Genomic DNA, 26,474 nt, shown 5'->3' on the forward strand with positions numbered 1-26,474 from the left:
CACTGACTCATCTGCTTCCAATTAAAAAGGCACACTAGAATGGATCACAATGTTATAAGCAAAGTAGCGGAACGGCACTTCTCCTCCACTGCTCAGTGGAACCCTGAAAGGTAAACGCAGGTGAAAGGAGAAGGTTGTTTACCAGCCGTGGCTGTCCGGGGTGCTGACGTTGGCGCCGATGCGAACCAGGAAGTCCACCACGTTGTAGTGGCCCCCGCAGATGGCGTTGTGGAGGGCTGTGATGCCCTCGTCGTTGGGCTGGCTGGGATCGCTCATCTGTGGAAAGCATGGGTTCAAGCAAAAATAAAACCTCACGACTGAAACGTTTTGCTAGGTCGAGTCCTAATCTAAACAGCGTGCATAAACAATTAGCACAAGATGTACAATCATAATGTTTTGGTAAGCCATACAGCCAACCAGTTGAAGAAATTGTAAGTTGAGGTTTTAACGTTTACGTTTATGAACTGAGACCATTAGTGTTTTCTGGAAGATTGAGCATGTATATAACGAAACATAGCGTGCCGTGTTAGTAAGCAGATTTTTTTGCTGAGCAACATGCTTCCATAGAAGACATGCTGACTTCTATGGAATCCAAATGACTGAAATCATCCGTGGTGCTGTGAACTTTAATCCATGTGAAAGCATACGGTACAACGCATGAATCAACTGTCCTTTTATCACGCTGCAGCTTCAAATACATACGCAATTGACATAATATGTTCACAATTTAGGCACTTGGCAGAAGCTCGTAACCAGAGCTCATTATGAGTGTGAGCTCAGAGTAAATATAGAGTGCGAAGAAAACAATTACAGTAAGTGCAATAAAGTAACTATGATACTAGGTAAACCAGGTAGACATCAAACCTAAAGTCTGCCAAAACAACATGCTTTAGCTTAACATTCAAGGATTGGTCAAGGATTTTAAAATATATATATGAATAGCTTAACATTTGTAAACAAGTAACCAACATACTGTACATTAGGTCTGCATAATGTAGCCAGTATCTAGCCAAAACGCGACAAGAGGTGATACAAAGAAAGAGGGTGAAGTGTAGTGTAATAGATTCTATGAAATGTAATCTATTTGTTTTATATGTGCAGTCACGTGTCTGTCACTTTACCTAAGAATACAGTAAGACTGACTCAGCAACAGCTGTCGGGACCGTGGCTCCACGCGCGCTCCGACGTCATCAGTCCATACATGGAAGACTCTTCAGAATTGTATCTTTAGACATTGTTTAGGATACACCCTCTCAACTATTCTTGTCACACTGTCCGTGTATATAATGGGACCATGCCTGAGAAATGGGAGCGACAGATGGGGATGCGTGTCGCTCAGAGCTCTTGATAAGATTGTTCAATAAATGTTGTATTCATTATACTCCACCCTCTAAGAATTCAATTCAATTTATTATGTTATTATTTATATAAGTATGATGTTTGAAAAATTCTACAACAGTGGAGGTCCTGCCGAGACCGGCATAATCTGTCTGTCAGCTTTTCTCTTTTTCCGTACAGGACACACTGGCTATTGATTCAGAGCAGCTGTCGGACAGGGATCGCCGGTCGAACTTAACGGGGTGAGAGTATCGTGAATACAATATGATTTGGGAGGCCAGACGTGGTCATTATAATTGCATGTACCCGGGACAGGCCACGACATTTTTATGCGGCTGTCGTACTTGCATGAACAAAATTTAATAGAGAGATGCCTTGCATGTATAGAAGGTATCTACCGTATCTCGGAAGTATACTGTTTAAACGTACAGTACCCGTGTAATTCGGGGTGAAAGCTAATACGTAGCTCCACGTGATCGTGGGTTGTTGTTTCTGTTAGAGTACAGTACCTGTAGGAAACCAGGGTTAGGGTTGATTATCGATTGGGGAATCGCCTTTCGGCAATAATCATCTCGGTATAGAATATTGCATGACGTAATCAGACGAAATATTCTCTAAAGACGCCGCACATGGGCGATTCGTGGAAGACGAAAATATAAGGACGTACGTAACCAGACGTAAAATATGAAGGCCTAATTATGAAATAGTCGTAACCAGACGGGATATATTTAACTATGAAAGCCAGACTTGGTTGTTAAATAACTGCCCACAAAGGGGGGATAATATAGTTAAATGGTAATTTAAATATATTACATGGTAATGATATTAATTAGTATGCATTTATGATAGTCAACTAGAAGTGGGTAGTTGGAAGAAAGAAAAAACAGAACCCAAATAGGAATCGGTATTATCTTTTCTTTCCACTTTCTTTCCTCTGTCTGGGGTAGAATGACCTGGGAAAATAAGAAGGTCTTATGTCATTAGGACATTGGGTAGACTGTATATAGGTTTTGCCACGACCTTAAATATTTTGTGAAAGGCGTAAGACTCGAGCAGCTGCTGGGGGTGTGAATGTGAGTGCGTGAAAGTAAGGAAATACATTTTTGGCTTATATCAAATAAAGAATACCAGGCGGACGGGAGAGTCTGTTACCTTGTATACATAGTCAGTCGTGGTCGAGCGATCAATATATCTGAAATGAAGAAACTGTCGTTTGACTGGTAATAAAGAATCCCCGACCACCATGGTCAGCTGGGAAAAACCGGCTTTCCGGCGAGTTTAGGCTATAATATAAGCCTATAGACTTCAAATTACACATTATTATTTGTCTAAAGTGTTAGAGCTACAACAAAACCCCTATTATCTGTCTGACACGGCAGCTGCCTGCTTCGGTTGCGTTCTATTTTCGCCGTACAACAGTTACGCGTGGTGGGGGTTGACAGAGCGCCTATGTGAAATGAGCAGAAATAGCGTTAGCAGAATGAAGCTTCCGGCGCTGGTCTCTTCAGAATAAGAGTACCCCTAAAAGCCGGCTATAATAATACATTATGTACTGCACGTTAGGTTTGAAGCTCTTGGAGCCTGGCTTATTTCTGCCGGCTCCCAGATCGGAAATGTTCTTTCTGCTCACTTCACGGACCTTGTCAGAGCTACAAGCTGACAGCACGGTGAAATGCGCTGCGCTGTGGGCTTGTAGGTCTGCTATTTTTAAATAAAATACAGGGTCACAGCAGGCACGGGTTCCTTTGCTGGCTATTTTAGAAGCGTACCGCACCGGCCATACGAAGAAGCGTATAGGCCTACATTGAGGAGACGATTGTTCTCGTGCGTCAACGCTTGCATAATCATACAGCAAAGGAAACCTCGGCACAATTAAATAGACATTATTTGATTTGACTCAAAAAACCCAGGGACATTGAGCTCGTTATGACAGACCTGGTGAGAGTAGGATATTATAAGGCTGTAACAAAATAGACCACTGTTAATAGTGTAAGATCAGCTGTTTTCAAGGCATGATGGGGGATATATTGATTGTAATGGTTGATGAAGGCTTAAGTTGGTCTTAATATTTAAGTGGGACATCAGTTTGACTGTTAAGGCTGATTGGGAACATATACTGTAGCTGCAGTGATTGGTGACTAGGCTAGATCACATTGTTTGATTAACAGTGATGTTTGAAGGTTAAATGGATGAATTTACATGTATGTGTTGACCAGATCATTCTGGGTTGACCTTTAAAGCTTGACTTAGATTATTTTACCAGGGTTAAATTAAGGTTGGGTAGCAGTCTATTCTTAATTATTAACACTACGGTAAAATCGGTTGGCATTGCTTTGTGCCAGGTATTAAGTGAGGTAATTTGTGGGTGAGAACCACATCATAGACATGGTAGTGGACGTCAGTCTAAATGGTTTAGTAGTTCATTAATAGACAGCTTGGGCTGTGATTGACATTATGCTATTTGCTGACTTGGATAGGACAGTGTAGAATAGCTGGACATGGGGAACAGGTGCCGTGCTTTAGGAATGGTGGGGGGCCTGTGGAAGACAACCCCTGCTGTGAGAATAACATTTCTGTGGTCCATCACAAATGTGTGTCAGTCTGGGTGGAATGGCTGTTTCGATATTTGGGCCTATTTGGCCTTTGTACGCTCATTTAAAAGGAGAATGTAACTTATTTCAGCCAGTGGACTGAAGAAGGGATTGTCCAAAATATATCTTTAGCTTTGCAGTTTAGCAGTTGTAAAAATAAAAATGACCATATGAACTAATGAACATTGATTTAAAATAGGCTGTAGTCAGCTTGTTGTCAGGCTATTCTCTTCATAGGTCAAGCAAGGACTAAGGGTAAGGGTAGGAAATAAACAGTAGTGCAAAATATATATGGTTGGCTGAAAACTTTATTGATAAAATGTTTCTCTAATTCAGTGAAACTCAAGCAAAGTGATGGTGTAATCTGGTTACACAAGTATGTCACATACAAGAAGTTAAATGTTTCAGTAGAATCTAATTTTTCCTAATATAGACAGTAAAAAAAAACGGTTGCCAACCTGTCAGTATATTTTCGCATACTTCAACTTGTGTGGAGACCAGTGCTCGGGGGAGCACTGCTACTAGTTTATTTTTAAAGTCTTAGCAGCCAACATGGCAATTTCTTTGAGAAAGGATAAACAACCGATTGGTTGGATGACTAGCTTTTAAGTGTAACCATTTTAAATTCTTAGATGTGGCATGTAAAATGTATCTAAAGAAAGGGAGCTGAAAAACGGGCACTAAATAGTGGTGAATGTATGTACTTAATATTGTAAGATGGGTAGTGAAATTATCCAATGTACTGGGGTTTTTCCCATGTGAAAAATAGACATAATATTATAATATTATATTATTTGTTATTAATGGAAGACAGGTTAGTAGTCAGATCTAGAAAACTGACTATAAGAAGGTTAGTATAAAACGGTATACGGACAGTGCATGTATTTCGGAGTCAGGACGTAATAGAAATAATTCTCTCACAGCAGCTGTTCGGTCCATAGTATTTACAGAATTGCTTGAAGGAAGATTCTGTGTAACTGTAAAATAAGATCGCATGACATTTCCCACTTAATTACTATCATTGAAGTTATAATTAAATACCAGAAAAATGAAGATAATTGTAACATTGGGGTAAGGATAGTGATAGTGTATGGTTGTATTGTTTGATCATATTGGTATAGGCCAACCCTCAAAAGCATAGACAAACTAAGATTCATTACATGGTAGTGGTGAACAAAATGGGGAATCCTTCCAGTTGCTCACTGCGTCTCCATTTAGTGTCTCACTTGTCGCATGGTGCGATTACTGGGAGGAAAACTGCACGTACATTCGCACTTCCAGAACGACATGTGTTGACATGGAGCAACACAATGACTAAGAAGGAATCTAATTCCAGAGACATTTTGAGATTGGCATGACCTACTGTGAGGGGCACACAGAGGTCACCAGGGCACACGGAGGTCGCCAGGTGGCAACTGGCAACAAGGACAGAGACTCTGATGACGAACATTCCTGGAGTCACATGGGAAGAATGAACTCTCTTGATGAACTAATGATTTTGTCTTTCCGTTGACTATTTTTTTTTTTTCCTTGAATGGGTGCATTTCCTCTCCGGGTGGAGCGCGGTGTGGCGGTGGGACATTGATGGATCCGTAGTGAGCTGACTGTGAGTAGAAAGGCTGTTTCTCTAGGTATAAGTGGCTTCCATATGATAAAAAATGCAACATTACTATCTAGATAAATATAGTCCTATGCCAGGGTGATACAAACCAGTATATAGATAAACCATTTACTTATAACTCAATCAAAATTGTTTACAGAACATGTAGAGTTTTGTAGAGTGTTTGGAACCATGATATTTTGGATTTGAAATATAGACCTAACTAAAAGAGGGTGAATGGGAATGAAGTATTCTGTAAAATTTGAACCCTATTTAAAATACTTTATAGTAGTAGTATGCTTAGTTAATATGCCCATAACTATGTATAATGGGATGGTTCTTAACCTTGCCAGTCATAGGACAGTCTGTGAAGAGAATTGTCTCACTGAAAATTATTTAACCCATCAGATAAAGTGTTCCTTAACCCTGCAGTGGCCATATTAGTCCTTTGAGCTTAAAAGGGGGGTCACAAATGAAATAAGTTAGATTTGTCTAACAATAGAAGCCACATTTTTACACTTACATAGGATAAGGGTCACATTGTCATTAATATTGGACCCAGATCATGTAAAATAGTGCAGTGGCATGGAATTGAAGAACACAACAGTGGTATCAGACTGACTGTTGCCAATATAATTAAGGATAATTATAACTGATTTAAAATCGTATTTGAATAGATCCCTACTGTAGGCCAATAACACATTTTGTTCTCTTCCAACGTGCTAGAGTGAACACAAATATAATCTCTTAAGTCTATTAAAGATTAAAATAGGAATAATGCGATTCTGTGTGGGTGGTGGGGTCTTAGGTCTAAGATAGAATAAAATAATAGTGTTTTTAGGTGGATTGACATAACAGATAACCCAGGTACTCCAGTAGAAGCCTACTAGTGTGTGGTACTGTCCAACTCTGTAATAGCCAAACATACAGGCAGGCAGCACAAAGAGCAAATATATTTTTGGGCTAAATCTCAGCTGTTGTGGCCACTTGCAGATCAACTGTCATGACTTGGTTGGGAAACAGCTTGGGGAGGTCAGTTCAGTTGTTCAAACTTATAGTAAGCACACAAGGGTAGACGGAAATGGCTGAGTGACAGGAACAGTGTGGTCGTCAGGTGACATTAATTGACACGGTTGAGATGATATCTGCTGTTTAGCATTCAGTGATTAAATGAAGAGTGCACATGGAGTGGAGCTCTGCGATAATGTCCCTCCACTTAGCCTTATAATTCTGTTTTTTCTCACAGGATATCTATAGGAGTAATGTTGAAACTTGTTGGATAGTACAGTACATTGCCACAGCGGATTGATCTATGTATTAAATGTATTACACTACTAATAGGCAATAGGCAATATGGAATCATAAAACAAGGAAAAGAATCCTGTGCCTGATAAAATAATATATGATTCTAGGGAAATATATGATTCTTGGGAAAAAGGTGTGTTTCTATACATATGGGGGTCAGTGTGGGGTTTAGTATTTTAAGTTGTTAAATTAATTACAGGCTTAACCAGTACGCTGCTTTGAGGATTTTGTTTATATACTTGAATTTTAGTTAGTAGTAAAACACTGAGGACGGATATATCAGTGCTGAGAGGATAACATATGATTAGCAAATTAGACCCTCTTATTTAACTAATAAGCACTATCCATGAAATTCCTAGGAGGTTACTGGATGGAACCCGCGACATGGGTTCCTCGGTTGTCCCTTCCTCCTCCCACCACTCCCCAACAGTAGCCCCATGGGGGTAGCCCCATGGGGGGTGTCTATATGTATTTTTATCTCCCTGCTCCTAATAGTTATTGATGATCTTCTGTGTTGCGCCGAGCAGATTAGCAGCGCGTCACAAACGCAACCGTTGTGAGCTTGTACTGTAGGTCATGCTCAATTGGAAGACCGGAATGCTTCGGTTTGGAGAGAGTGAGCTTGACCAGTGCTTCTCAAAAAGAGGGGGGAGGTGATAGGAATTATAAGAGAATTATAGATATGAATTAGCCTTTTTATGAATTATAAGAGAATTATGAGCATTAGGCTATTAATTATAAGAGGACTAGAAGTAGTTACAATTTCCAGAGTTGTTGTCTCTAGTCTCTAGTAGTTACAATTTTGGAATGGCTCTAGTACATTTTCAGGTTAGATTATTAGGCTATTATTATTCAGAATTGCTGTCTCTAGTAGCTACATAATGTAGGTTTGGTTGACATTTTTAGGTTTGTTTTTGTTTGGTCACCTGTTCAGTTCTCTACTGGCCAGAGGGACTCCTGCTGGGTTAATGACCAGCTGATAGAAATGGGAGGTACACCCTTGGAGTCACTGTATGTTTGGGAATAACAGGAGCCTGAACCACAGGCCACTGCCCACTGAATTGAAATGCAAGGAGTGCATGTCTGAGGTTGAGTGATACCCGGGTATATTGAGCATATATGGGTCGAATCTGAGGTTGAGTGATACCCGGGTATATTGAGCATATATGGGTCGAATATATGTGTATGTATGAGTGAAGACAGTGTTTTTTGAGAATCACTGGTTTGTATATGTGTATGTATGAGTGAAGACAGTGTTTTTTGAGAATCACTGGTTTGTATATGTGTATGTATGAGTGAAGACAGTGTTTTTTGAGAATCACTGGTTTGTATATGTGTATGTATGAGTGAAGACAGTGTTTTTTGAGAATCACTGGTTTGTATATGTGTATGTATGAGTGAAGACAGTGTTTTTTGAGAATCACTGGTTTGTATATGTGTATGTATGAGTGAAGACAGTGTTTTTTGAGAATCACTGGTTTGTTGGAGAATAATGTTGAATGCATTATACGGAGTATGTTTTCAAAATTAGGATGTTTTCACCTTTGAAGGTGAAAGAAAAGTCACGCTAACTATACTTTTGATTTCTCTCTATAGGGATCCTGAGTCCCATTTTGGACGGAAATGAAATATATTGTATGTCTTCTATATGTCATGGGATTGTCTAATGAAAGATTGTTTTCTCCCACGAATCACTTAGCTATGGGGAAGGTGTCAATGTGTTTTAATTCAAAATTGGTTTTTCCCAGGAAAGGATTTTCCAATTTTTAGGTGCTGAAATACTATGGGGGTCTTAAGAGAGGAGAGAAAACACAAGTGGTGAAGGTTTTAACAGATTTATTCTTTCTTCCCAACATACTGTATGTGTGGTTAACACAAACTAACTAACTAACTAAACCCATAACAACATGTCTATGCTATGGAATGTCGTTGGGAAGATGAAATGTAATTACAGGAGATGTCAAAATGTTTCCAAAAACATTGAGTCAATATGGTAAAGGAACACTCCTAACAAGGGAAAAAATGGAAGGAAAGATATGTCAAATATGTCTAAACCCTATGGTAAGAAAATACTTCCACACATTAAGGTATGTAAAAATATAAGGTATCATTCATTATTGCACTATTTATGACCATTTTGTACTACAAATTGAATATTGTTTAAGTGATAAATGCTCCCCATTGCCATGTTGGAAAATACAGAATATTGATGGCTGTATAGATTATAAAAATCATTCTAGGTTAGGATGTGATAACCCTTGGTGCTGAGTTTTCTATTTCCAGTTTTATGAAATCCAATAAATTAAACCATACATGAAAGATGAGACGGAGCCATAAAAATGAGATGTATGGAAACCAAAAGATGTCTGGGAAATCACCATGGAATTGCCGCCTTGCATCCCAACCAGATGAGATGATAGAACTGTGCAAGGGACATACCCTAACTGCCTTGCATCCCATCCACTATGAAGGACGCTGTCAATCCAACTGCTATGAGGACGTTGTGATCGGAAAAGGGGCATGGAAGCCCTGTGTCGTGACATTGCCCAAATAAGGGAAGAAGAGACATTACGAACCAACCTAAGAAGGAACTCATTCATTCAAGTGGAGAAGAGTGCAGGAGAAACACATACACAAACAAAATGCTGGCTTTACGAAGTGATCGCTCAAACCTGAGGGTCGTAGGATGGAATTTTCCCAAGATATGCATCATTGGTTTTTTCGCCCCTACCACATTAAAATGTGTCTAATAAATATCCTCCTGGAGATGGAAAACAAATCTCATTACATTTACTGTTAATGACCATATATGATCATATATGATCAAAGGGAGGAATTGTAATAGATTCTATGAAATGTAATCTATTTGTTTTATATGTGCAGTCACGTGTCTGTCACTTTACCTAAGAATACAGTAAGACTGACTCAGCAACAGCTGTCGGGACCGTGGCTCCACGCGCGCTCCGACGTCATCAGTCCATACATGGAAGACTCTTCAGAATTGTATCTTTAGACATTGTTTAGGATACACCCTCTCAACTATTCTTGTCACACTGTCCGTGTATATAATGGGACCATGCCTGAGAAATGGGAGCGACAGATGGGGATGCGTGTCGCTCAGAGCTCTTGATAAGATTGTTCAATAAATGTTGTATTCATTATACTCCACCCTCTAAGAATTCAATTCAATTTATTATGTTATTATTTATATAAGTATGATGTTTGAAAAATTCTACAACAGTAGTGCAGCAGAAAAACAAATAATATGTGTGTTTCACTTCTTACAATAGGTTACAGAATAGATAGAGATTTGGTTGTCATTTATAGAACATTCAATTTAGATGAGGCAACGGTGTTGAAAGGTAAAACTTATGGTTGTGTCCCACAGCATGAGTTGAATTATAACTTCTTCTGGGCGAGTCCCCGAACATATCTACAAATCATCCACAGAAAACATGCATAGCCGTGCAACGCAAGCCTCCATTAAAACTAATGGTTTCCAGTCCAGTGACACCGCAACTACAAATAACCAACCCGCAGCACTGATGTATGAACAGGTAGACATGTACACTCTACATGTATACTGGCGGTGCACACTTATAAATGTATACTGTACATTGTACAATATTTGTATGCACGTTTCACCAGTGTTTCTCCTGGGATGTTTTCAGGTGGTTGGTGTGTTGCAGTGTGACCGCATGGCGTGAAGGTACAGGTATGGTGTGTTGCAGCAACAACAACAACATTGCTACATGAAGGCCAGCACTCCACCCACTTTTGTGGGGTTTTGTGTCCCAAGCAAGTCCGTTGATTCATAACACTACTTTGAAATCTATGTCTGTCATATTCACTACAAACGTGTGTGTATTTATAGGATCATGGAACTTGATTACGCACACACACCTCCAGGGCACTCAAGTGGCGCAGTGGTAAAAGTCACTGCCCACCACCACAGAGGTTGTGGGTACGAATCCACCGTCGTGCATCCGGCTCTGCATCCGGCTCTGGGGGAGTGAAGCCGGGCAGTAGAGATGCGCGGATAGCGGTTTTAGCCGCGGTGGACCGCGGTGATCCGCGGTGCAGTCGGATTTGGATCAATCAAATATAATTATTCATTAATTTCGGATATCCGCGGATGAAATAATGCAGGAAATAAATTATGGCCTAATATATCTATCAATAAAAAGCTAAATCTAGGTATGCTTGTGTCTGTGTTAGTGTGTGTTATTTTGTATAATTTGTAAAGTAACCATCATTTTTCATGAGGCAATGTGCAGTCCACGATAAAACTAAACAGCTGTGTCCACTTAAAGGCAACGGCATCAAGGCATGCATCGTCGCACTCATTACCTCTGGTCGCGCTGCAAAAGTGAATCTCTCTCAGCTCCATAGTCCATATTGTAAAGTAGGCCTACTGTACAGTAGGTAAGTTAAACTTCCCACTAAGTTGTGTTTGTTCCTCTCTCTTTCGCTCTCTCCCTCGATCTCTCTCTCTCTCGTGTGTCTGACTCTGTCTGCCTGCATGTCTGTCTGCATCGACGCAGCACCGACTCAAAAAAAAAAAGAAAGAAAAAAGACAAACGGAGACATTCCGTAGACTAGATCAATGCATTTCTGTGATCGCACAACTAAGAAAACTAACCGGGAATAGCCTACCAGAAAATAATATTAGCCTAATAATAAGGGGAATAATAATAATACTTTGGAAGTTGCGGATGCGGATGGATGCGGATTTATAAATTGGATGATATAATTAATGCGGTTGGATAATGGGCAGATAATTAATTTGCGCGGATGGATTCGGATGACTTCAAAAGCCTATCCGCGCATCACTACCGGGCAGGGAGGGTAATATTGGTAATTGTATGTAATGTAATCCTACTGGCTGGTGGGGCGGCACCCGTCAGCAGGGAGTGTTGGGCCGGAGGAGTAGGATGGAGGCTCTACTACGTCCTCCAAGTGAGTGGCAGGCGAGTCAGTAGGATATGACAGCAGTGACAACACAGAAATTGTGGGGAGGAATTAACCCATTCAGACCGGGTACACATTATTGTGTATTATTATTTTATGCTTTAACTATTGAAAAATAGCAGATCTACAAGCTCACAGCGCGGCACCGAGTGCCGCGCTGCGAGCTTGTAGATCTGCTATTTTTGAAAAATCTTGAAAATCAGCAATCTGGCTAGCCGTCGTCAAAGAAAAGGTCAGCAATCTGGCTAGCCGTCGTCAAAGAAAAGGTCAGCAATCTGGCTAGCCGTCGTCAAAGAAAAGGTCCTTTTCACTTAACTGGAGCTCAGTTAGTCTGTTCTTGAGAGACTACTATGTCAAACTTTTTCATGTGAAGGACCCCCAAAATTACATGTATTTGGCCACGGACCCCCATCACAAAATATTTAGTTCCAGGGACCACCCAGAAGCAAAATTTGAGTTACAAACGCTCGCTTTAAAAATACATACAAGTCAAAGATTTGCCCACATTTTCACGACTTTTTCAAAAATAGCAGATCTACAAGCTCAGTATATCTGCTATTTTTCACTGGTTAAAGCATTCAATACATCTAATTAAATAGCACATCGACTAAATTGGGGAGAAAAAGTGGGTAAAAAGTAATTGCCTACTCTAAATAAAATAAAATAAAAAAGAAGAAATGCCCACACACACCTCCTGCACAGCCCTCTTCACGGTGTCCAGTTCTCCCACCAGGGAACCGTCCAGCAGCAGGACCAGGGGGCTGAGGCGAGCGCGTCTCCCAGTGCCTCGGTGCTCTCTGGAGGCCCGCCGCAGGATGGAATGGTAGCCCTGAGGGAGGGAACACACACACACACCACAGGACCATGAGGATAGTTTGAGCGGTGTGATTATATACAAAGTGAATGCAAAGACAAGACGACGCACGACCGGTCGCTTCGGTATCTTCGCCCCAGTTGGAAAAATCCAAGTGAAGCGACCTTTGCTTCCACCCATCGCGTCCTGACAGCCAATCAGCGTTGATGTTGTCCGGAGACACAATTCTTTTTCGAGTGTTTGGTTTTGGGACTTCCAGGTGTTTCTCCTTGATTCTGACATGACATGTAGGGCTGTCACAATTATTACATAATCGTCTAATCGTGATTATTTGACATAATCGTGATTATTTTTCATAATCGTCATAATCGTTTCCATGTTGAAATGTTGTTCATATATATATATATTTTTTTTTAAAGTAAAAAATAGTGGAAATAGCAGATCTACAAGCTCACAAGCTTGTCGATCGGCTATTTCCACTATTGTTCTTTTTTAACTATAAAGTTGTCAAATATGTCAGTAATTTCTTTGTATATTTAGGTTATGTGTCATATCTACCATGTGCAACTTCAAAGCCTAAAAGCCAAACAGAAATGTAATTGTCAACGATAAATACACAATTAAATCGTTAATCGCAATTATTTGAGTGACAATTAATCGTCATGTAAAATGTCATAATCGTGACAGCCCTGATGACATGTTTTTTTCCAATGCTGACCAGCGCGACCAAAGTGAAGCGATTGAAGCGACTAGAAACAAAGATACTTCAGGTTTGAACACAGCATAAGAAGCACCTTAGACTTTGAACAACAGCTAGTTCGTAAATACCCTCAAGTTCATGTGTGTTTCATCTTGCGGAAGTGTCACTGTGGAGTGGGCTAGCTGATGATATTTAAAAAAGCACTAACATCTATCAATTCAAAAGGAAAACATATTTTTTGACATTTATAAACAGGAAGAAAATCAATCAACCGATGACTACTAGACTACATTTATTTATCATATACTGTGTATTATATAAACCTGAAAAAAGTTGATAGCACCCTGTGAAATACTTGTAAACTATTATTATTAAGTCTAACTTAACCAATTAATATACTGTATTGTTACTATGTTACTTATTCATATTGTTATTAATATTATTATGATATTATGATGATTGATGATATTATACAATATAATATTACAGTAATTATTACTATACTTTCAGTGAGACCTGCGCCGCCCCTTCCACACTCGTGCTTTGTACAGCTATTTGCTATCTTGACTCACATGAGAGAGTTGTGAGTGTGTGTGTGTGTGTGTGTGAGAGTGCTAGGGTCACATGTGTGGGAGGGTATGCTGTATGCATGTCTGTTAATACAGCATATTAATTATGTCATTTTGAAGTGTGCTGTAAATCACTTCCTTTTATTTATCTATTTGCAAACAGAACCAGGGGTAGGGCTCGATAAGCTTTTGCTTCTCTCTGTACCCTTTTCCAGCATCTTGGACACTTATTTTCTTTTTTGTGATTGTGCACATTGTTTATGTATTTTGTTGTCAAAATGTGCAAGAAATAAACTAAAGGTGAACTGAACTGAAGATAGAAAGTGTCTCTTGAATACCTTAAATTGACCACTGATCAGAATTTTACGAACTCAACCAGTTTTTATTTCTTAGTTTTTATGACTATTTAAAATTCCTTTTTTCTTTCAATGAACCACTTAGAGTGCATTATAAATACAATTTATTATTATGAATTTATCATTATTAGAGGGAGAAATTAAATAAACAGCTAACTGAATGGTGTTTTATGGTGTTTCTTTGCTTAAACATTTAACCACATGAACCCCAGCCATAGGGTACCTATTCTGAGGCGAACATTCAGCAAAGACAGCACATGTCGCAAGCTTGTAGATCTGCTATTGTTACTGAAAGGATTAGGTGTAGAGGGGGGGAAAAGGAGCAGGCCTAGGGTAGAGCCAGAAGGACGCCTTTCCGTATATAGGTGTAAGTATATTTATACTTACATGGCTGTCACGTGAAAATAGTCAAGAAGACGGCGCAAGGACACGACACTCAGCTATAGGATTGTGAATTATATGTCTTGCCCACACATGGTTTGGTACACGTCTTACCCTGTGGTCTTGTAGGACTGGGGTGGACGTCAGCGGGGCTGGGAGCGCCGGGGGCGGCTGTGCGGGAATCTCCTCCCCCTCCGAGGAGCTGCTGCTCTCTTGGCCGTGCTCCTTCTTGTGGTGGGGGCCTTTCCTGCGAAACAGCTTGTTGATGAGGTGCTTGTACTGGTTGGGTTCGTAGTGCGAGGCCTTCTTCAGGGGCACGGACTGGCTGCCGTGGTCGGCCTGGCCGCCCGGGGAACCGCTCTGGACAGAGCCACGCCTCTTCAGCGCCCGGGGGATCTCCGCCCGGATGCGGAGCAGCTCCTCCAGGTCGGGGAGGTCTTGGCTCTGGGCCTCGGGGGCCACCACGGGCTGCAGCCGCGTGGGGCTCAGGGGCCGCGGAGGAGCCAGGGCCGCGGCCTGCTCCGCCTCCCCGCCCGCCTTGTCCGACGCCCTGGGCATCTCGGGAGCCGCCGGGACCAGGTCAAGACTCTCTATCTCTGCGTCCACGTCGCCAGGGTTCAGCACTGCAAAGCACACACGTCGTAAAACAACACTAGATTTGTACATGCCTCATCCAGGCTAACTTTCAAGTACCCCGAAACTGAAATGCATTATTTATTCCCCATCTGGTACTCCAACCTTCTCTATGACAGGGGTCTTCAACGTTTTCAGGCCAGGGACCCCTTAGTTGAGAGAGAGATGAAGCAGGGACCCCCCACAACTTTTTCATAGATTCCATATAGTTTCATTGTTTGACAGCACAATCATCAGTGTATTTTGGATTCATGTAAATTTGTGTTTTCAGATATTTAACCACTTGAACCATCACTACTTAATAAACTTGACCTTTCACTGTACTTAGTCTGCTCTTTTTCCCCCTCTACACCAAACCTCTTTGCCGAAAATAGCAGATCTACAAGCTCACAACGCCTCGCAGCACGAGGCGTTGTGAGCTTGTAGATCTGCTATTTTTGGCTAAAAATATCAGACTATGGATGCTAGGGTTCAAGCGGTTAATATAAAAAAGGAGAAAAAAAGGTTTCTATCACACAAAGATTTGGAGGACCCACTGTAGTGACTCTGAGGACCCCCTAGGGGTCCCGGACCCCCTGTTGAAGACCCCTGCTCTATGATATCCTCCTATGTTCATTTAACTCTGTTCCATTTGTACACTTTCAATCATTTAGCTGGGGACCCCCTGGAAACCCCTCAAGGACCCCTGGGGGTCCCCGGGCCATACCCCAAGTTTTCCAATAATATTTTTTATTGATTTTCAAAGTTATGACAAAAAAAAAAGAAAAGACAAGACAGACAGACAGCTCAGCTCAGACACGTTGCAAAAGCAAAGGACACAGGTATCAATGTACATTTCTTTAGATTATATACAGTATAACAATATACATATAGAATTACACTCATATACATACATTATGTACACAAAATGAAAAACAAAACCACGGTGTTAAAGAGACAAAAAGTGATGTTCCTGTCTTATCCATCAAGGTTAGCAGCATCACTTCTGTTAAGAAACCCTATTGTCAAGGTCTCAGCTAAGTGAGGACCAATAAAGCGTAAATATGGGTCCCAAATTTTATAGAAGGTATCGGTTGTAGAGCGCAGCAGGCAAGTCAGATATTCCAAAGGCATGCACTGCATGATAATTTTATCCCAGCCTCTCTTTTTTGGCGGTTTTTCATTTATCCAAGACAATAAAATATTTTTCCTCGCAGCATAGGTCAAAAGATTGAACAGACGTTTGTGGAACTTGTTGACAATCTTATTATCAGGAAGTCCCAGAATCAGACACAAAGGGTCAAGTTCAAGCTCTACATTAAAGATCTAATTCAGTTCTTGTACAACATCATACCAATAACGTTCAATCTTATGACATGACCATATGCAATGAATATAGTCTCCTTCTTCAGTCTTACACTTAAGGCAAAGGGGGGATAAATCAGAATTCATTTTATGGCGAAGGCTAGGTGAAATCTGTAATCTGTGTATGGTTCTTAACTGAATCGACCAGGCCCTATTACACACAGAAAGTTTTTTGCCATACCCCAAGTTGAGAACCACTAGTGATATCCACCCGATGACCCAAATGAAAGGCATCCTGGACTGACTCATCTACTTCCAAATAATTGAAAAGAAACACTAGAATGGATCACAATGTTACACAAAGTTGCCAAACACTGGATTAGTGACATCCTCCCAATGAGACCGGTAAGTGAAGTACCGGTAAGTGTATCACTATCAACGGTAAGTGTAAAACATGCACGTGTAGGAAATGATATTAGGAAATTGAGCTGTCACTGATAAAGCAGCTTAGGGCTGGTCTACCGTAAGTTGCAATCACTTTTGTCAATCAGAGACTTTCTCACTGTCCCAAAGATAGCAATGTGTCAGACCACACCTCATTTTAAGACCTACAACGCCCATCAGTGCACAGGGGAGTCAAGTGCGTTTGGCAATTTTGCAATGTGGGCGCTGAGTGTGAAAATGACTGCGCTGGTTGTAAACTAGCAATGATAATTGCTAGCGCCCTTTAGCGTCAGGTGTAAAACTCAGTGACTATGTGGTGACTCAGAAGCTTCTCCGTTGGGGCGTAGCAGGGAGTAAACATGGTGAAAGGTTAACACTTGACCCAGTGTGACAGCAGCAGTGACACGGTTCAGTCTGAGTGACATCAAACACGGTCCTGTGATCATGACAGCCACTGGATACAATAGTAAAAGAGCAGCCGCACACGCACACCGCGATGCCAATCATTTATTCAGAGGCTGAAAACACACCACGTTTCAAACAGACAGTGGATAAAAGCCAGATTTTAGAAAAACATCTGTCCACTAGCGCAGTGGTTCTCAACCTTTTCAGTATGTGACCCTCCAAAATAGTCATATTTGAACTGGGGACCCTCCACCACCCTGGAATGTAGACAATTTAGTTCCACAGATAAATATTGTGAAGATAGCAGATCTACAAGCTCACAACTCAAAACTGTTAATTTCACAATGTTTGACCATTTTATAGTTTTATCCAATAACGGCCTTCTTTTTTCTTTTTTTCTTCTTTTTTATATTTTTGTATTAAAAGGGTCCTTAAACTCTGGGGACCCCCCAAAATGATGTGGGGAATCCACAGGTTGAGAACCACTGCTCTAGCGGTTTGACTGTTGAAAACTATAGAGCCAATCAAAATGTGGGAAATCTTCTCAATACGTGGGATGTGAGACGAGAGATAAAAATGCTGTGCAGTCCTACATAAACTGGGACACCTGGTCACCCTGCGGATGAATAAATCAATAGGTTCCCAGCATGGCACCATAAAAGGAGCAGATGCTGCCAACATGTTGCAACACATCGTGCTTTAAAATATAACTGCCTTCTGTGCATACAGTACTGTTGTATGTATCACATACGGTTTGGCCCTGCTTTTTTATTTATATATACTTTTGTGCCTTTATTGATAGGACCGTAGACTGACAGGAAATGGGGAGAGAGATGGGGAGTGACACGCAGCAAAGGTCGTCGGGAACGGGATTTGAACCCACGACACGCTGTCAGGCTGAGGCTGGCATTGCATTGCACCCTAGGGTGCCCGGACCACCACGCCCATAAGAATCGGTCCGCGACCCAAGCACTGTTTGGGAAACACCGCTGTAGAATGACTGGCAACCGAATAGCATTACACCATTACTTGTTGGCAGTTGAGGTCAAACTGGTTTAATCCGAGCAGCAGTGTTGCAGTGTCAGAGAACAGAGTGTGTCATTTATTCAACAGCTACGCTAGTAATCCATGACAGGAAGGAAACAGGACCAGACAAGCCTTGTTCAAGGTCATGGATCTACATCTGTCCAACTGGTGACAGTTCATGTTACATGTAAGCACCAGAGGATATACAATGTATAGATACATTTCTTATGAAAATGAATCATAAAAAGAAACTAATACATCCACAGAGGTTTTATAAAGGTGTGAAATAAATCTATTGCTTTTCCCTCATAAATTAAGATCATTTTTAGATCTCTCTGTCAGTACATGTCCCTTTTATGCCCATATATGGGGATCTCTGTATCTGTCAGTCGTTGTCCCTTTATGCCCATAAATGGAGATCCCTGATGTTATCAGTATATGCTCATATATGGGCATGCTCCCTTTTGTTCCAATATATGGAGCTGACTGTTTTGTTTGTGCCTGATGCCATGATGACACATTGAGGTTAGATAAAGGGGAACACACACTGGACACGGACCGCTATTTCGGTGTAGCTGCATTAGGAACTCCTTATATGGTTATGGTTGGGTCCAACTGGCCAGCCCTCCCATAAGCCAATTCTAATATAGGATTTTGACTGGCGGTAAATGTAGGTTTTGTTCGAGTAGCAATGTTGCAAAATATATGAATGCTGCCTTGGGATGGGGAAATAGCTAACCTTATGCTACAGGTGTTGTACAATTTTTTTTTTTTAAATTAAATAAAAGTCTAGTGGTTGAATGTTGTCTACTGCTCCTTTATCTCAACATCATCCACACATGCACTGTGGGCCTGCAGATTCCTGCTGCTTTGGCTGTGAATGAAATGTGCTGAACAATTCAAATGAAAAGGTCCTGTGTATTGTTGGACGCGTGGCACCCATCTGTACGGTACGTACCTTCATTGTAGAAGGCGGGCTGCATCATCTCATGAGCGTGGGGCTGTGAGGGAGGATACATGGGCTGGTGGAAGAATTCTCGTGGCATGGGCATCGGCATGGGCATAGGCATGGGCCTGGACATGGGCATAGGCATAGGCATGGCACCCTGGTAGGGGCAGACATCCTCCATCCCCATGGCCATCGGATGGTACGCGTAGGGGTCCCAGGTTGGGTTCTGGAGACGCATGATGACGGAGAGAGGGATGGGCTTGCGCTGCCGCGGCGGGGCTGTGGTGGGCGGGATGGAGATGCGGGAGATGATGGGCTGAGGGTGGTAGGGCGAGTGGGCGGGCGAGGACACGTCGGGAGGGACGGAGATCCGTGCGTTTCGGGGCAGAGACGCGTGGGACGGCTGCAGAGACACGTGGGACGGCTGCTGCTGGGAGCGAGACAAAGAGTCCTGCGGGACGACAGGGGACAACATTCAGGACAAAACATAACGACTGGAACAAAAGATTCTACTAAATTAGACATTAGACCAGTGATATCGTTGGGATCACTTGCAACAGCGAGTTGATGAACGACAGAGACACTGACAGCCAATCAAAATCCGACAAATAAAAGGTGACACGTTCAACAAATTACTCAAATTACTCAAATCACTCAAATCATCATCAACATGTTTAAGATAACATGAACACTATCTTTCATCAGTGTGACTTCTCACTTAATTAAATAATTATTGTTAAAAATATAGTTCAGTGGTTCTCAAACTTTTTCAAGTCAAGGACCCCGCCATTAACACTTATTAGCCTGCGGACCCCCATTTGAAAAGATATGCCAGGGACCCCCATAAGGGAAGAATTTTAAGGCTCAACCATTTTAATTTCAAGGACCCCCAGTTTGACATGCATTAGGTTGCAGACCCCCGTTCAATAGCATTTCTAATTTATATAGTAAAATCAATGTTAATTTACAGTAACTCTGAGAGTGTACAAATGGAATCAAAAGGACGGGTTAGTTAACTCTCTGAGTTACATACCAATAAGGGTCCATTTGGTTCCTAACTATCATTTAGCTGGGGACCCACTGGAACTCCAGGGGGTCACCTTACCCCACTTTGAGAACCAATGGTATAGTTATCATCCTTGGTTGGGTACGGCCCTTAGCTCTGAGAGATACTCTCGGAGTGACAATACAGCCCCATAAGGGTCCTTCTGGTTCCGATCCTAACCATCAATCATTTTAGTCCCGTTGAGAACCAGTGCATTGGGCAGCGTTCGTGGCGGTGAATGCATAATAAGAGAAGTGACGAGGGGTTATGAACAGGAGCAGCTGCTTCTCCATACTGTACATATTTTTCATACTTAGTCTTGTTGGGTTTCAGGTTTAAGCATGCATGGGAACAGAAGCATGCACCTGATCACACACGTGCACACACACCTTTTTGGGACTCGGGCCTGGGGGAGGACCATCTAGATTGGACTCCTTCCAGTTACTGTTTGGCACCGACGGCCTCAGCCAATCTGTCTCTGTAACAGGAAGGACAGACAGTCACCGCACGCTGTGGGACACAGTCACCGGTCAGGCAGTCACAGAGGCATGAAGGTTCCTCTGGCTGTTTCCAGTTTGAGGAGAATTGTTTGTCCTGGACTAATTCCAAGGAGCTACAATCCAGTAGAAAGTGGAAAGAGTGAAAAGTGAAGTCACACAATGGGCAGGAGGGATGTGTGGGGGGAGAGCTTCTGAGAACTCACTGTTGTAGGTGTGGTGAGCTTTCCTCTCGTAAGACGCGTCCAGATCTGTCTCATTCCACTTCCCAGCACTCTTTTGCCTCTGCATGCTGTCGTCTGAGTTAGAGAGAGGGAGGGAGAGAGAGAGAGACACAGAGAGAGAGACAGACAGACATTGAGAGACAAAGAGAGAGTCTGTCTAGCGTTCTTTACATAACCTCAGTCATACTCATATCTAATAAAGTGCTGTTGCCACTACATGTTAGGTACAGGTGTTAGGTCCTGGTATTCTCCAGTTAATTTCTTTTTTTAAAGATGTGGTGCCATGATTCCCCCCCCCCCCCCCCCCCCCCCCCCCAGATGGGTGGTGACCCAGCTGAAAACGTACAAAACTATGGCACCACCTCTTTAAGATCAGAAATGTGCTTGAACATGGAATAAAGTGCTGAAAAATAAACGCATTTAGTTGGCGTGTAGATGGCGACTCATTTACATAATCTTACCCAACTTAAAACCTAAGGCCCCAGCAGACAAACATCTAAAAAGAGGTGCGACAGCATGCAAGGTGTTTCACTGGAAGAGGTTGACCTGTCTGACACATGCAGACAGGTTAGGTTACCCCACCCCCAGAAGATACTCACCAGCTTGCTTGAAAGCACCAAAATTGCGAGGCAGGGTGCTGGACATGGGGTGACTGTAGGGCCGCGGAGAGGAGCTCCTGTCCGGCTGCGGAGACCGGCGCCCGCCGTGGCCGGCACCGTCGTACGGCACCTGCAGGGTGGGACTCGCCATGGGCCCGGGATCTATGTGGGGGAGCGAGCCTCGGGGACGCAGGCCCGGCTGCGGCGACCTTTGCCCGGCGTGGATGCTGCCGGGAATCGGCAACAGCCCGGCATCCATGTGGGTGATGGAGCCTCGCGGACTGCGGTTGTACCGGGACGGGGAGTTGCGCCTCTGGGTTTGAGGCGACTGGTTGGGGCTCATCTGACCGTAAGTGAAGTGGTCGGAGGAGGAGGAGGAGGAGGAGGAGGAACGTGGCGGCCCCGCGGACTGTCTTTGGTGGACGGGCGATGAAGGCCTGTTTTTGGCGCCGGAGATGACATTGTTGAGGGGTCGGGGGCTGGTGGAAGAGGGGGAGAAGGGCGCGGAGGAGGAGGTGCTGTTGCTGGGGCTGATGCGGCCGCCGCCGGCTGTGTCTCTGAAGACGGTGACAGTGGAAGGAGAGGAGGCAGGGGACAAGGTGCTGGACACGACCATGGGCGTGGACCTCTCTCTGGGGACCACAGAGATAGTCTGCAGGGCACAGCAGAGGTCAGGTCAGCATAGGACACACACACACACACACACACACACACACACACACACACGCACGCACGCGCACACACACACACACACACACACACACACACACACACACACACACACACACACACGCACACACACACACACACGCACGCACGCACACAGGCACACACAGGCCTTCCAGGCAGTTTGAGGGCGATAACGTTAATGTCTCCTCAGCATTAAGAGAGTAAACACAGCTTCAGCTAATTCAATGAATAGTGGCTACGTTTGATTTAGCTGTATCAGTTACCAATCATTGATAACACTATTGACTATAGTATAGACCTTTTTCACAGCAGCCATTTTGACATAACATTTTAGTAGAGTAAACACAGGTGTTACCAAGTGCTTGTTGGCTCACAGGAAAGCCACGGCTTCATGGAACTGAACCTTAATTAGTAGCATTGCTAACACATGACCCTACTATATCATAGTAGGGTCATGTCCGTAGAAGCAGCTTTCTGCTTCTACGGACCGACAGTTTGGAATAAACTCCCACTACACCTAAGACAGGCAGCCTCTGTGGATAGCTTTAAAGCACAGCTCAAGACCTATTTCTTTACTCTTGCTTTTAGCTGAATTCTTTTTTTTATCTCTTTGATGCTATTGACGTCCACACTGTTCTGAAATTGTTCTTCAATGTTTTATGTTTTTATTGTTCTGCTTTATTGTATTCATGTGTATTTTATTTTTTCTGTTAAGTAACTGTGCTTCATTTTCTGCTCTGTAAAGCACTTTGAGCTGCATTTCATGTCATGAAAGGTGCTATACAAATAAAGCTTTATTATTATTATTATTATTATATCAATATGGCTGCTGAGAAAAAGGTCTGTTGTGAGTGTTTGCTCTGTCTTTGGTATAACTAAGGCATAGGCTACACGGATCGAGCTGGATATTTCATATATCCCGGTTTTTCAGATATCCACATAGAAAAATATCTAGGTCCACACGACAAAGATATCTAGGTCTAACAAGCACACACACACACACAGTAAAGTCTTCAGAGATATCCGGGTTCCCTGTCTACACGGATCCAGTGAATCGGCCCCAACAGCACCAAACAATGTCCAGATTCAGAAATGTCCAGCTTCATGTAGCCGGCACCTAAATCAAGAGGACTCGCTCTTGATTTAAGTAGCTGCAGCTGTCTTTTCCCTGCTTGTGACAAGGGACACACATCATTGCAGTTAACACAAGAGGACTGCGATGGCCATACCCACCACAAGAACACTGGCTTAAATAGTATTTTATGTCAGTCTCCAAATAAGGGGGGGATATAAGATTTGTTTGCTGGTTAGATATGGGCATATGGCTTACAGTATATCAAACTCGCAAACTGTTGCACAATATTGCCCACATCAGGAACGCCCCACGGTAGCTTAGACTCGGGAATTTCCGTCTGTACTGGCAGGATATTTCATTATCGCCTGAGTGGAACTCTGAGAACACCCTGTGCTGTGCTGCTTTGTTAGACGTGGCTGTAGAGGGTAGAGGGGCCGTCTGGGAATCGGAAGGTCGTCGGTTTGACCCTCAGATCGCCCGGTAGAAGGGTTGATGTGTCTCTGAACAAGACGCTTAACTCCTTACAACTCTGCCCTGTGTGCCCCTGTGAGCCATCTGAGCAGCCCACTGTTGATTTTGACAGCAAATGTTGATTTAGTTTTTTAGTCATAGTCTTTGGATTACAATTTCCCTTGACTAAATCTACAGTTGATTTTGACTGCAAAAAAGTTATTTTGGCTGGCCTTGATGACATCGTAAGGGCTGATTTTACACTTGGTTGCATGCTGAAAATTGCAGATCTACAAGCTCACAACATGTCGCAGCTCAACGCGCTGTGAGCTTGTAGATCTTCTATTTTCAATGCAGAACACCCGAGCGCAACCAAACATAAAATGACTGGTCTTTTTAGTTCTACTGAATGTCTTCTCCACTATATTCCTTCCCTAACATTTCTAATTTAGTTTTCGTCAGTGAAAGAAAGTAGTTGTCTAGTGGACGAATATTTTTCGTCATAGTTTTAGTCAGCAAAATCATCACAGCCATCTGCTGGGTGAATGCCGTAAAGTAATTTCCCCTCCTCTAGAGACAAGTAAATACTTCCCTTCTTATCCCTCACTTATACTATGTTGCGCAACACTGTCAGCGCAACTAATTATAAATAACCCTTTTTATCTTGAGTGCAGAAGGTTTGCTGTCCTCAATATAGAGGTCAAAGACAGACAGACAGTCAGACACGCAGATGCCAGGGCTACAAGCAGGGTGAGTGTGTAGTGCAGGGTTTCCCAAAGTGGGTGCCGCGATGCCAGTTCAGGGGTGCCGCAGAATCATTTGATAATATTATTCATCACTATGCAGCATTTGCACTGTACTTGACGAGTACTTTTTTTTATACGACCAACTCTCTTCACCAAAAATAGCAGATCTACAAGCTCACGACGTGTCACGTTGTGACCCCCCCAGAATAGGGATGCTGGGGTTCAAGTGGTTAAATGTCAAGTATTAAGTTATACGTTATATAAGTTATTTTCAGTCAGTTCTGATGGAAACTTTTTGTCTCCGTGACACAGCCTACCGTATCTCGGGTGGAAATATGTGCATATTTACCGTACGTCACGTAATATGATGACAGATTCTAAAAAATAACAGTGTAATTCAGGGGTGCTTTGGAGGAAAAAGTTATTTACAGGGGTGCCCTGTGACAAAAATGTTTGAAAACCCCTGGTGTAGTGTACCTGGGGGGTGGGCTGTGTGGTGGAACTGGTTATAGGCCACTTTTAACCGCACAGATTCGGCGACGATTCGGCGGCGGAAGGCGGCGGAAAGCGTCTGTTGCCGAACGGGAGCTCATCGTCAGGTTTTCGGCAGCGGGTCGGGAACCTTATCGACCGAAAACTGGAAAACTGGACTTGCTCAGTTTTGTTCAGTCGCCCCTCGCCGTCGGTAAGATTGAGGGAGTTGTAGAATAGTTTACTACTGCTCCAAAACCAAGCCAAAACAAGCCAGAGACATTTTCCCGTCGCATATTTTTACTAAATACCATATTCTCAATCTGTGAGTGAAATACGCGACCAGGTCTATGAAAATAAGCCCAAAAGCGCGACCAGTTTCACCTCTGAACTCTATTACATTAGTTATTTTATAAAATAATGTTGAAAGCAAGGCCAAATAAGCAACTACACTTCAGAAACAAGCCCAAACAAAAGCAACCCACATCTAGCAACATTATAGGAAAACAGGATCAACGTTGCTTATAAGGAGCAGACCTGGCACCACTGCCATACAGTTAGGGATGTGAAAAAAAATCGGAAATCGACGCGTCGATCGACTCACGCTCACCGCGACTCAAAAAGTACGAGTCGAAAAGTCGAAGAATATATATATTTTTTTATTTTTCAAAAGTTTTTCCCCCAAAAAAGGTTTTAATCGTTCAAAAACGTTATAAGCGTTAATGTTTTCCATATGTGAGAGGACCGTGTGTGTGTGTGTGTGTGTGTGTGTGTGTGTGTGTGTGTGTGTGTGTGTGTGTGTGTGTGTGTGTGTCGGAGACGAGTGCATGCCGCCTGCATGTGTTGTGCATTCGCATGCATGCGGCGCTAGTCAGGTCCGCGGACTACTGGTTGAGAAACACTGCTGGACCGTGCTGATGTGCGCGTCATAGCAGTGCGCGCTGACTTGCCTGACTGTATCTCTATGGACTGGATGCTTTTGTTTACCTCCTGCCTCTGCGTGCACGCTTGACACGAAAGCTCGCTTGTTAATGGCAGCGTCGCCGTTGTGTGCGATGATCACAAACCACACTACTCGTCGTTAACGTTAATGCGACACACCGGGGATATATGAGAGCGAGCGGTCAGCGCTCCCGCACGTTCCATGGACTTATTGTCACTCCGCTTCTAGTCTCTAGAGAACAGACTCCATGCTAACAAGGAAGAGCAATTATGTATTATCATTATTATTAGGGCTTTGATGCAAGTTCTGATGGGTGCAGCATACGTTGTGTTGTTTAAAGTAATGCGCCGTTGTGCTGCTCTCCTCTC

General features: G+C 42.8%; 1 protein-coding gene across 3 annotated transcripts in view; it reads right to left on the reverse strand.

Annotated features, from left to right (window-relative positions):
• ppp1r13l (protein phosphatase 1, regulatory subunit 13 like) overlaps nt 1-26,474 on the reverse strand; it is a 49,089-nt gene that overhangs the window by 5,513 nt on the left and 17,102 nt on the right. For all 3 annotated transcript variants that reach the window (XM_080730845.1, XM_080730846.1, XM_080730847.1), the window contains exons 4-10: nt 21,732-22,383; nt 21,115-21,207; nt 20,801-20,889; nt 19,376-19,817; nt 14,740-15,248; nt 12,497-12,634; nt 143-276 (exon numbers count right to left, since the gene is read on the reverse strand). In XM_080730845.1, the coding sequence (XP_080586971.1) occupies nt 143-276; nt 12,497-12,634; nt 14,740-15,248; nt 19,376-19,817; nt 20,801-20,889; nt 21,115-21,207; nt 21,732-22,383 (2,057 nt within the window). The remainder of the gene's footprint in view (nt 1-142; nt 277-12,496; nt 12,635-14,739; nt 15,249-19,375; nt 19,818-20,800; nt 20,890-21,114; nt 21,208-21,731; nt 22,384-26,474) is intronic.

Source organism: Nannobrachium achirus (genome assembly GCF_963921795.1).
Source record: "Nannobrachium achirus genome assembly, chromosome: 8".
Taxonomy (NCBI): Eukaryota; Metazoa; Chordata; class Actinopteri; order Myctophiformes; family Myctophidae; genus Nannobrachium; species Nannobrachium achirus.